The following is a 12,804-nucleotide window of genomic DNA, read 5'->3' as shown; positions in this document are numbered from 1 at the left end:
ATAATAACTTGAAGCTAGATTAGAGTAAATTAAGTATTTGTTTCTAAAAACAGATATTGGAATGGAAGTGGAATATTTACACGAATTACTGATTTTCTCTTCAGTTAAAGATCAAGCTCTTAAAAACATGCTTATACTCTGAAATAGAAAGAATATGAATACAATAGTCCACAGACAAATTAAGAGCTATCATTGTCAAAAGTAATAGCATTAACCATAACAACCCAATGAAAAGATGTATACATACCTATTTGCTTGAGGCACTTTCATACCTCTTTCCATCTCGACTTTCTGGCCTTGTCTACCACACTGAGATATGTGTGTGTATGTGCGTGCTTGTGTGGCAGTGTCTGTGTGAACCCGATCTCATTGTTCCATCCCAGACGCTCTCTGCATTAGGGAGCCACAGACAGGAAGTCAAACTCTTAATTATTTAGGAGAGGTGTTATCAAAGCTCTCCTCTCCCTCTCGCTGTCTCTCTCTCTCTATCTGTTTTTTTCTTTCTTTCTTGTTCTTGATACATCACCTGTTCTTTCTGTTTGTCGTGCGAATAAAACTCATTTTATTTTCATTACTTTCTTATATTGTTTCTTTTTTCCTAAGCATTTACACTCTCTCATGTTTTTAACTTTACTTTAGTGTAGGTTCTGTCTTTTTTCTCTTCCCATTATCTTTCCATCTCAGCCACTTTCGTGTCTTTCTCCACTATCCTCCGATGTTTCTCTCCTTATTCTCCCTCTCCCTCTCCCTCTCCCTCTCCCTCTCCCTCTCCCTCTCCCTCTCCCTCTCCCTCCATCTATACTGTACGGTGTATCCGGTATCTGGTGCGGTATTGCGGCCTGTGCCCATCATCCTATCATATTCTCTAATGCAAACAGGGGACGGCAACCTGTCAATAAAATGCTGTTTTAAATCAGTTACTTTTACTGTCCCACAGCAGACACACACACGCTTTCATAAAAGAAACTCTTGTTTGTACTCTTTCTCACATATACAGTCTCTCTTTTTGACTTTTTGACTTGAATGTGTCCAGCTCTTCCGATGACAGCCTAGTCTCACTCTGAGTTAGTGAGCTGCTGGCTGCTCATATCAAAACGCCCTTCACCCGTTTCTCACTTCCCTGTGCTCACAGTTAAAATGATTGAAGCTTCTTCTATTTTTCCATAATCAAGCACATAAGCACACATGTGTATGTGCGTACAGGTCCATGAACATACAGGTATGCACACACACACACACACACACACACACACACACACACACACACACACACACACACACACACACACACACACACACACACACACACACTCTCTCTCTCTCTCTCTCTCTCGCTCTCTCCCCCTATCGCTCTCAGAAACATACATACACACACACACACGCACACACACACAAACACACTATGGTAGACATGGTGTTTTTTCTTCAGCAGACCAACACTGCCCTCTTCAGGCCAGAGTGTTTAAGGTAATCTAAAACACAACTATAAACTTCAAAGCTCTTTGTGTGTGTTTGTTTGCATCCATTTGCATATGCACATATGTTGAATGAGAAGTTTAATTGTGTTTGTTTTGGTTTATATTTAAAAGACCATGAGATGAAGTGGTTGGAGAACCGGGCGATGCTTTCAAATGCAATTCCCAGAGTGTGTTGGCCTTGCAGTTCCCTCAGTTTCTGAATGTGTTGCAAATCTCCTGGAAAGTACTGATGAATCAACTTTTACAAGCATGTTTTTGATCAGTTCACTCTTTCCTGACATTCATTTGGTTGTAATTAATAACTGCCCAGGCAATCATTTTAAAGCAATTTTAATATTTTGTTTATGCACACAGATCGCATCTAAGTCTCATTAACTCTAAAGCTGTTGCCAAATGTCTTCATTGCCCCATAAAGTTTCCTACTTCTGGCCTGTGATAAATATTATTTTTTTAAATTATGGATTTTATGAATGTATTATATTAACAGTCATCTGTTCAGTTTTCTGCCCACTTTGACTCAGTCTGTATGTAGAAAAATGTAGGGAAGGGTTACTCCTGAAGGGTTATTCAACGTTGCAACAAATGACATCACTCGCAGTGTAGATATCACTTACTCTGCTAGAGTGCACACACACATATACACATGCTTAGCTGCACAGTTAAATAGTGCATCAGAGCCCTGCGCTTCAACCCTAGGACTTTCGTATGGCTGGCAGATTTCCTTTATTTAACCCAAACACAGGGTAACATTGTGAGAACATCTGCACACACACACAAACACGCACCCAAACACACACATTGATCAGAGGTTGGGTTAAGCGTGGCAGGCTGTGAGGCATGTTAAGCAGGCTAAGCAGTAGAAAGAGACGCTGAATAACACTGTGTGTGTGTGTGTGTGGGTGGGTGGGTGTGTGTTCTCTGCCGTCAACCCAGACAGACAGCAGGGTGCCCTGCCTGTATCTCAGTCTCCAAACATACACAGTTGGAAAAGGCAACAGATCATTTAGATAATTAGCTAAATGATATCATACATATGCTTCTTTGTACTCAGTTAAATGTTGGAAAAGTGTAATAACTAAATTGTGATGTTCAGAGTCCCGCAATATTGCATTTGCCTTTCAATACTGAAAATACAGACGGAGAACCATTGAATAGATGAAATTTCACTTTTTAAATAAAAAAAGCTTTTTTTATATAGCTTTTTATGTAGCCTTTGTTTAGTTTTTCGGTCAGTTTAGCAAGATTTGTCTAAAATGTATGTAAGAATAAAACATTTTAGTATTTAAGAAAACAATTAGCTAAATGTTTCTGAATATTAAAACATATTTATCTAATTTATCATTAATCATTAATAATGCAAAATATGAATTATTTCACCAGCACAGAAATAAAGAATTCAAGACGCTCTATTATGCAATGCCAAAGCCTGTTTTTGCAGTCATACTTTTGAATTAAAGACGGTTAGTTTCATTTCCCCTTGAATTTGATTTGTAAGCTGTTGTACGCTGTCAGCTAAGTGAATGACCATAAAACATTCAGTCAGCCCGCATGACAACATACACGATTTGCATTCATCTTCATCCATCCACCTTAAATCAAAACACAGGCTGAAAATACATCTGAAAGAAACAAAGGTTGTCAATCAATACAAAGTGTTTCTTACTTGAGGATAACCATGAAGGTACATGTAGGATTGTAAGCAACCTCCAGTATTTAAATCTTACTAAAATAAATTCTATATAAAACCAAAAACTGATTTCCTGTGGTTATAGTAAAAGGGCCACTCAGTCGCATTGTGATTTCTTTTAGACTGCATAGCAGGTGCCTATAAATAAATCATGTCTGGACGCCGTAGCCTAAACGCATACCGAGGTATCATAATTATCATAGATCAAAAGCTGATGACATTACAGCGTTGGACCGGTCCTATCCCATGTCAGTTCCGCGGCTGCCCATCTTTACGTTGTTTCATTATTGAGTTATGGCATGCATAATTTAACACCGACAGATATGGATCCATCCGTTGAGAGACTGTGGAAAGAACAGAGGGAGGGAGAGTGAATTGGATAGAGAGAGGGGAACGGTTAGAAAGTGAGAGCTATAGTGATACGGGCCAAACAAGCTTTCCTCTTTTTATTTCTGTTTTACTTTTTTCCACAAAAAATATTGTTTGTCTAATCTTTCTCTATGATCCCCTTGTACTTGTATATTCCTCTGTCCATTTAATTATGCATAAAAATCATCAGTGCAGTTTATTTTGATGTGAATTTAAAAAATAAATTAAAAATAAATTCTGTGGTAAATATGTGTATGATTTTCCATCCTGAAAGGGCTTATAATAACCTGTGTGGCTAATATCCGTACATGTCCATGTACCACAGGTTTAGAGCCGTGCACAGACTACAGTTTGGTGCTGGTGGCCTGTACAGCTGTTGGATGTGGAGCCAGTTTACCTTCCACAGGACAGACCCTGCAAGCCTCCCCGGCTGGTAAGTATACACACACGCACTCATAAAACTGAAATCTGTCTTGTATTTTTTTCCACACTCATGTACAGCTTATGTCAAATATGAAAATAAAAATATATAGCTTTTTGTTTTTATCTGAATTCCAAAAATATGTAAACTTGTTGTACATATCTGATTGATTATTATAAAAGCTTTGGTAAGCTTCAGTTTTTATAGATGGTAAACCTAATAATATCAGAACTTTTAAGATATAATCATTTGGATAAACACAGAAATTCAACAATGTCTGTTGTATTTTTTTATTATTTTTGAAATGGATCTTTACGTCTTCTTTACTGATTTGTTATTTCACATATGTGTTCTCCTTTTCACTTCTCTTTTCTCCTCCCTCTGCTCTCCTGCTTTGAATCCTCCCCCTCTCTTGTCCTTCTTTGGTCTCCTCACGTCTCGCTACCCTTCACCTCTCTTTCTCTCCTCGTCCTTACTGTTGACTACATTGGTAAATGGTAAATGGACTTGACTTATATAGCGCCTTCTAGCCGATTTTCTCAGCCCCAAAGCGCTTTACATATCTTACCACATTCACCCATTCATACACACACTCAAACACCGAAGGCAGTAGCTGCCATGCAAGGCGCTCTCTGAACCATCGGGAGCAATTTGGGGTTCAGTGTCTTGCTCAGGGACACTTCGACATGTGGCGGGGAGACGGGGGATCGAACCTCCGACCCTGCACTCCAGAGGCTATCTCCCTACCCACTTCGCCACTGCCGCCCACACATTGAAACAAAACCTTAGTTTTTTTGCCTGACTAAAATGGCTTCATGGATTTTTATTAATTAAAGGCATTTTTAAAAAAAATATGAAAAGAACTTAAATTGGGAGGATTATGCCTCTTTATCCAAATTAATTTTGTGTATGTTTACTCGCTTCTCTTCCTCCCCACCACATGTCCTCTCTATTGTCTTGATCTTTTCTCATTTATTGCATGTTTTGTCTTTCTTTCTACATGTTTTTTTAATCTATCGTTTTCTATAGACATCCTTCCCATCACTCCACACACATTCTGTGTCATTGTCCGCAACATGATTTTATGTCATATTAATGTTTGTATTTAAAGCATCAGCAAACAAGTTACATTTTAATGAAATGTTAATTATCCTCTCCTCCAAGCAGGCAAATGCTTTAGATGTAGGCCCTTTGTGTTAATGAGTAATGACATTCTTCACCATTTCATTTTCTAGCATATCCTGTCTGCCTTAACAGAGAAATGACTACTAATGAAAGGTGCCGGTAGTAGATGTGGAAAACACTCATTTTCCCCCTCTTCTTTCCTTCTTGGCTTTCTTTAGGTGTATGGTCAAGGCCCAGGCATCTGATGATAAACACCTCTACGGTTGAGCTGTACTGGGATCAGCCAGCCCACCCTAATGGACACATCTCCCAGTACAGACTGAACAGAGACGGTCACACTGTTTTTACCGGAGACCACGGTGACCAGAATTATACTGATACTGGACTGGTGCCAAACCGCAGGTAGAGAGCAAGCGCTCGCACACTTCACATACACGCATGAAAACATGTGCGAGTGTGTACACAAATGTAAAACTCAAACATGCATAAACACACGTCACTTGTAGCTCCATGATTAATCATCCCTTTAATTCCTAAATGTGTATGTGTGTTTGTATGGGGGTCACCGTGTTTTAAAAGCTCTCCTATCGTCCCTTCCACATCTCTCTCTCAGGACCGCGCTCTGTATATGTCTGTTTGTGCCAATTAATGAGCAAATATTTGACATGCCAATGAAAGACGCAAACATGACCACACACACACACGCCGAACACGTTAAATATCACACATTAGATCTGGCTTTTGCTTACAGACAGCAGTGGAGCGTAAATTTTATTTATCTGTTTATTTTCATTTAACCTTTATTAATCCCTGTCTTTTTTTTTCAAGATGGATATTCAGTTTTAATTATGGGAGTGTAAAATGATACCGCCTATCCTCCCCCTTTCTCTCTCTCTCTCCTTTCTCCTCCTCCCTGTCCTCGGCCCTCTCTCTCCTGAGACAATTTCTCTTTACCCCAAATAGAATTCTTGGGATAACACCCCGCAGTCCTCCAATCTCCTCTATATGTGTGTGAAAGAGAAAGAGAAAGGAAAGGAAGAAAGAAGATAGGACTGTATGTGTGTGTGACGTTTAATTTTCCCTAATTCCAGATAGCCTGCCAGAAGGCATTCCCGTCCCGACCCCTTTGCTCCTCATCACTTCTCGCTTCCTATTCACTTCTCTTTCCTCTCACCCTCCCTCCCTCCCCCATCTTTTCCTTCTTGCCTCATTCCTCCTTTCCTTATTTTCCCAATTTAGCCCTGCGCCAAGAATTACACAGGGAGCACCAGCCCCATTATACAGGCGGACTTGTGTGTGTTTTTGCCACACATGTGTGCGTGTGTGTATGCCCACGAATGCATGTCTGTGTGTGCATGTGTCCGTGCGTGAGACTGCTCAAAGTGGCCATTGATTATTTATGACAATGTTGATTAGCTGTCACTTTGCTTCGGCAGCCCAGGAAGTGTCTAAGATGACGAGAGAATTAACCTATTCCCTCTGGCTGGCCCCGCAGGACACACACACACACACACACACAGCAACATCCACAGCCAAACAGATGCAAATGCCTCACTTGCCGGTTACCTACAACACACATAAACACACACACACACACACACACACACACACACACCATTTTACTCTTGATATCCCAAGGCGGTGTTTACATTTAAGTAAATATCTTCCAGTGATGAAGTGTTTAAATTCATTCTCCCGCTGAAACCGTATGCCATGATAGAATTCTCCTTCTCCATCACAGTCTCTGGTTCACTCTCTTCCACTCATGATTTCTGTTCCTCTGTCTCTTACACTCTTTATTTCTCTCACTACCACAGTTGGTGTGTCTCAAAGAAGTGTATTCATCTATATGTCTGTCTGTGTGTATCACTGTGTGTGTGTGTGTGTGTGTGTGTGTGTGTATGTGTGTGTGCATGTGCGTGCGCACGCTTCTATGAAAGTAACATATGAGTAGTTTTAATAACCTTTACCGACTACGTTCTAACCCTCTGCAGAGACACTAATGGCCTCCTGTTTAAAACATTCTGTGCAGGAACAATAACCGAACAGCACTGGCTATTAATGTATGTGTGTTGGAGTTTATAGCAAATTAAAGGCTTTTAATGTTAAATGGTGGCCCACTTACACAGCTAATGTAGGCTTTAGCGCCAGGCAGCCACACGCTCTTAAAAGGGAAATCTATCTTATGATGTCATGGGGCAGAGACGTAAAGAGTGGGACGAGAGAGAAAGAAAGGTATATGTGGGGCAGGGAAAAAGAGGAAGAAATTAATCTCAAGTGTATGAGCTTACACACGAACAAGTGCACACAAATACACATATGTTTGAATCTATTTGCAGGGGCCGGTTGCAGGCCCCTGCAAATAGAGGCCATGATTTCTGTGAGTCTCTCCAGAGGTTGTTTTGAATTTATCAATTAATCACTACTAGAAAGCCCAAGCTCAAGGGTTTTTTGGACAATGTCGTGGAACAATTTAGTCAGAAACAGCCTTGTTGTTCATAATGCATGCTAGCATGAATGCAGTATATGCATAAGCTCCCATGTCTGGTTTTAAACTATTCTAATTAACTTTCCATTCCCATCTATTGTCTGTTAACTATAGAAAGATGATCTCCTTACAGCCTCTTGCGTTGCTCTGTTATTGTCAGTATAAAAGCTCCTCTAGCATCCAGATGTGATGTTGTGCTCCTTAATGCTGCAAAAGTAGATTCATATAATATAGTCAATAAAGCACCAAGAAATGACAGATTATATATGTGGTGTATGTTATAATAAATATAATAATTAAATAATAATAATGAAAAGTGATTTTGACAACAAGCGTTCTCCATATTCGCTCACTCCACCTTTAATATGGATATTTTATTTATTAATATCAAATATATTTAACAATTATCTTTCCATATTGACTGTCTAAGCCATGGTCTGAACCAGGTGCTGATGTGTTTGCTGTATCTGTGCTGTTCTGTGTAAAAGTGACCTTAAAACCCTTTCTGTTCCCCCTGTCTGCTATCTTTTTGATGCTTTGCTCACTCACCCCTATTTACCCTACCACCTCTTCAGGTATGTGTATGAGCTGGAGGCCAGTACAGCGGGTGGGACGGGAGTGAGTGACAAATATGTTATACAAACACCAGTCTCCTGCCCCACTGGGATCCCAGCTCCCCACAACGTGACAGTGTCGGGCCCCCACTCCATCTCTCTCGCCTGGATGCCTCCTGGTGAGTAGCTCTCTAAATGGATGGATGGATGGATGGATGGAAGAGTCATTTTAAATATTTGCTTTAATCAGAGTGGTATCGCAGGTTAGACAGTTTCATCTGGTTTCTGTGGATAGAACTAACTTGTTCTGTGTTTGTTAATGAGGATATATATAAACTGAGGTATATTAAACAGTAACAATGCTGAATCACATGTGTATCTCAACTTTATTGCTTTTCAAAGATTTTTGTGTGCATCCGTGTTTAAACATACATAAACGTCACATACACTTGAAGCAATTATGAAATAACTAATAGGGGTCGCCCTTTAGCATCAATAAAGAGCAAGAGCATTTCTAAATAAACCCACAGAATAAGCAGATATAATTTATTCACTTTTTGCATGAAAGAGAGACTGTGAACAGCGTTAACATGACATTTTTCCCAGAATTTCCCCAAAATTTAAGTATGTTTTACAAGACACTAAAACAGTAGTTGTCACACACAATTATTGGATTTAGTTGTACATGGCAGAGAAAAATATTACTCTGCATATTAAACTGACCATAGAGAAGCTTCCTCCATGTGAATCTCTCCTTCCTCTGATATGAGAGGTCAGGCTAAAACAAAGCTTTCCATTCACCTTCTGGCCTCTCAGGACCCCGGCCACACACACACACACACACAGGTTTACACAAGCATACACTCAGGGCTGAGTTTCATGCTTATGGGGCAGTGATTGTCTGCCCTAACCCATCTATCATTGGCTATTACTCTCTCATTAGGCTGATATCCTATCTCAGAAACCGCTTATAGGGCCAACTAGCAAAGACACTTCACTTTGTTGCTTGTGTGTGTGTGTGTGTGTATATTTTGTGTCTGTGTATTTGTGTTTATGCATGCATCTTTAAACATGTGTATTGGAGTGTGTGTGCACACATTTCTGTGTGTGCATATGTGTGTGTGTGAACGTCACTGTGCAGACATTTCCATAGGCAGGCCCATTCTATCGTCATTACGGGTTGATTTTAAAGGTGAGGAAATATCGTCTGGGTTCGCACGCTTGGTTAACTCCCTGAGCCCAGAGTCTGGAGTGTTTTCGACTTGTGTGTGTATGAATATGTGTGTGTCAGTCTCTCTGAAAGTGTGACTGTCTGTGTGTATGTACGTGCACACGTGTATGTGTGTTCATATGCGTACATTGGCTGCCAAAGCACTGACGTATGGCTATTTAAAAGACATTTACCCTAGGATCAATTCCCCCATTGTGGTGTGTGTGTGTGTGTGTGTGTGTGTGTGTGTGTGTGTGTGTGTGTGTGTGTGTGTGTGTGTGTGTGTGTGTGTGTGTGTGTGTGTGTGTGTGTGTGTGTGTGTGTGTAAGTGTGGTAATCCAAACTCTATGTGCTGAAGTCAGAGAATAGGTGTGTGTGTGTTTGTGTGTGCGTGCGTGCATATGTGAGTTCGGGGTGAATAATTGAAGTCTTTCATTTGTCTGGTAATCAGTTCGTTCTCGAGATATCCAGAGTTCATGAATGTTGAATAACCCATCATGATACAGTTGGCCTGAATTATGGAAAAACCTCCGGTGAGAATATTAACAAAGTCTAGGTGTGTGTTTGTATCTATGTGGGTGTTTCTGAATGTATACATTTGTGTGACCACAGTGCCAGGATTGTGAAGGCAAGAACAGTCAGTTATAAGACCAAAATAAGACAGAATCTACAGGTGCACTTAGAGAGTTACTTAAGTTATCTAACCTTTTAAAAGACAGAACACATGTCCATAATCAGAATCAAACATTTGTGACTAAATATACTGTATTCTATATGCAATACAACTTTGGTATTATCAAGTTACCTAACATGAGCATGCACCTTAGTATGCAACATGGAATAAGACTTGTGCCTTTAAAGTGGTAATGTCTATAAAGGTCCACTGCCTTTTGTGTAATTGTGGGTATGGTACAGTTCATGGCTGGATGCTTTATTTGACAATATGAAGATTACCATGATTGTATGATGTTAAAAAGATAACAACAGTTTGTAGCACACTGTATACATGTATAAATACTAGTGCTGTCAGTTTAACGCGTTATTAACGGCGTTAACCCAAACCCATTTTAACGGCGTCAATTTTTTTATCGCGTGATTAACGCTCGTCATGGCCTAGCAAACGTTGTGGTTTTTTCACATGCTGTTGCATCAACTAGAAATGTTAGAACAACTGAAACACCACAAACTATACATATGGCTCGCCATTAAGTTACTGTTAAGTCATGTAGATCCCCCTCCCCCCACCCCTAGAACAGCATACACAAACATAATTGGAACTTCCTTTTTTATTCTACATTGTTGTCTATTTGCACTGAATTGTAAATTATGATATTTTAGAAGAAATACACTGAATTACAAGGGTGTAGAGAATGGGTGTGAAAAGAGCATTACAATGAGAAAAAATAATGGGACAAAAAGAAATCAAGGGAAATTTAGGCTAGAATAGATAAAAATGTGCGATTAATTGCGATTAATCGCGAGTTAAATATGACATTAATGCAATTAATCGCGATTAAATATTTTAATTGTTTGACAGCACTAATAAATACTGCTTTTATGATTGGATTGCTGTCATTTTGGATTGATGAAATGTTTGAAGTTTTAAATGCACTCAAAACCAAAGCACAAAGTAAAAGTAGCTGAAGGTAATCATGCTCTGTGTGTCTTTCTCATTTTCCACAGCTCAGCTTGAAAGCAGACAACTTTTAAACTACAATATCCTGTTAAAACCAGGAAGTGAAAGAACCATAATACATCATGCTGGGCGAGACCTGCACCTCACTATTAAAGGTCTGGAGCCATTCACCACTTACTACATCAGAGTGCAGGCCTGCCAAATTGGTAAGTATTTGATCATATACGTAATTACGTATATATTTTTTATTTAAATCCTAAATATGCTAGAAACACTTTGTTAGTAGTTTGTTCCTATCAAATAATTAAACAGAATTGAATAGAATTTGAACAGTGATCTTTAACTGTAGCTATTGGCCATTTCCCAGTAGCATGGCACATCGAGCTTTAGCCGTGTTATAGCATGTCGATGCATTTCAACAACAGCCTCACAGGAGGCAAGGATCACACTTACCTGTGATATGGCAAGTCATTTAAAACTTATATTTTGTATGCACCTTTTTATTCGTTTAGTGTTATTTGTTTTATCATAAGTTTAAGGAAGACATTGTAATAAACAATCCATGCAAAGTTCAGAGGCTCAATAAAAAAATAGCAGGAATCTAAAAAAAAATACTTTACAATCTTTATGTGAAATCTGTCTCATGGCTCGGCACAGGTATTCCCACCCATATGGGAAAATGGCATCTGTCAGCACCAGAGCCGGCCCAAGCCTTCAGGGGGCCCTAAGCGAAATATGATTAGGGGGCCCCTCTCCAATGTTAGTGCTGCTGAAACTATAGATCTTTGTTAAATATCATTCACACACCCAGTGTTTTCCGCTAGTGCCTCCACTGTGCGGCTGTGCGAAAATATTTGACAGGCGAGATTCAGACCCTCCTAGGGGGGTCCGGGGGTATGCCCCCCCGGGAGATTTTTGTAACCTTTTTAAAGTGAAATGCATGAATCTGGTGCACTTTGAGAGGAAAATTAAGAGGCTAAATATGAGAAATTGTGTGAACAAATAATTTGGAGACACTGGGTCAGATGAATTAGAAGCTATTGAAGAAGGACACATGGATTTTCCATAAAAATATTAATATAGTAAGGCGTCCCCCTCCCGGGCCGAGCCCAGCAGCAGACCCGGGTTCGATTCCCACCCGCGGTCGTTCTCTGCATGTCACTCCCCTCTCTGCCCCATTTCACCTCTGTCTCTCTGCACTATCAATAAAGCATAAAAATGCCCAAAAAATATCTTTAAAAAAATATATATATATATTAATATAAAATAAAATATTATGGAGGGTCCTCTGGGTTGGACTTGGAGCTCTTTTTCTTTTACGGGACATATTTCTCTGTAATATAGTGAATGCATTTAAATGCAGTGTGAGGAACTAAGCAGAAGAACTCTGTTGTCCAGCTACTGTATCTTTTTTTCCACAGACAAGGCTGAAATAGGCTATAGACTATACACAGTGCATGGGCAACTGAGGGCAGCCCCATTTCCAATTGTTTTTAAATAAACTCAATACACACTGTGCATGGATGTGAACGTGACATGATCAGATAATTTCGGATTACCTCCCAGATGAACTGATTACATTTTTAGGCTATTAATTATCTAGACCAGGGGTGTCCAAACTACGGCCCGCGGGCCAACTGCGGCCCGCGGCCCGCTTTTTATTGGCCCGCGGCCGTTTTTAAAAATGTAATGTAATATGGCCCTTTTAATTTTTAAATAATTTAAATGCACTCATTATATTACAGAGAAATATGTCCCATAAAAGAAAAAGAGCAACAAGCCCATCCCAGAGGACCCTGCATAATATTTTATTTTAAATTAATATTAATATGGAAA

The 12,804-nt window shown here is 39.7% G+C and overlaps 1 protein-coding gene across 1 annotated transcript in view; it reads left to right on the top strand.

Annotated features, from left to right (window-relative positions):
- ush2a (Usher syndrome 2A (autosomal recessive, mild)) overlaps positions 1-12,804 on the top strand; it is a gene marked incomplete at both ends in the record, with an annotated part of 196,702 nt that overhangs the window by 153,111 nt on the left and 30,787 nt on the right. Inside the window, 4 exons of the mRNA XM_080028654.1 lie at positions 3,860-3,967; positions 5,299-5,482; positions 8,144-8,301; positions 11,016-11,174. Coding sequence (XP_079884780.1) covers positions 3,860-3,967; positions 5,299-5,482; positions 8,144-8,301; positions 11,016-11,174 — 609 coding nt within the window. The remainder of the gene's footprint in view (positions 1-3,859; positions 3,968-5,298; positions 5,483-8,143; positions 8,302-11,015; positions 11,175-12,804) is intronic.

The sequence above is a fragment of the Ammodytes marinus genome, assembly GCF_949987685.1.
Source record: "Ammodytes marinus genome assembly, chromosome: 1".
Classification (NCBI taxonomy): Eukaryota; Metazoa; Chordata; class Actinopteri; order Uranoscopiformes; family Ammodytidae; genus Ammodytes; species Ammodytes marinus.
The sequence above is the reverse complement of the archived record's forward strand: the minus strand, read 5'-3'. Positions and strand labels throughout refer to the sequence as shown.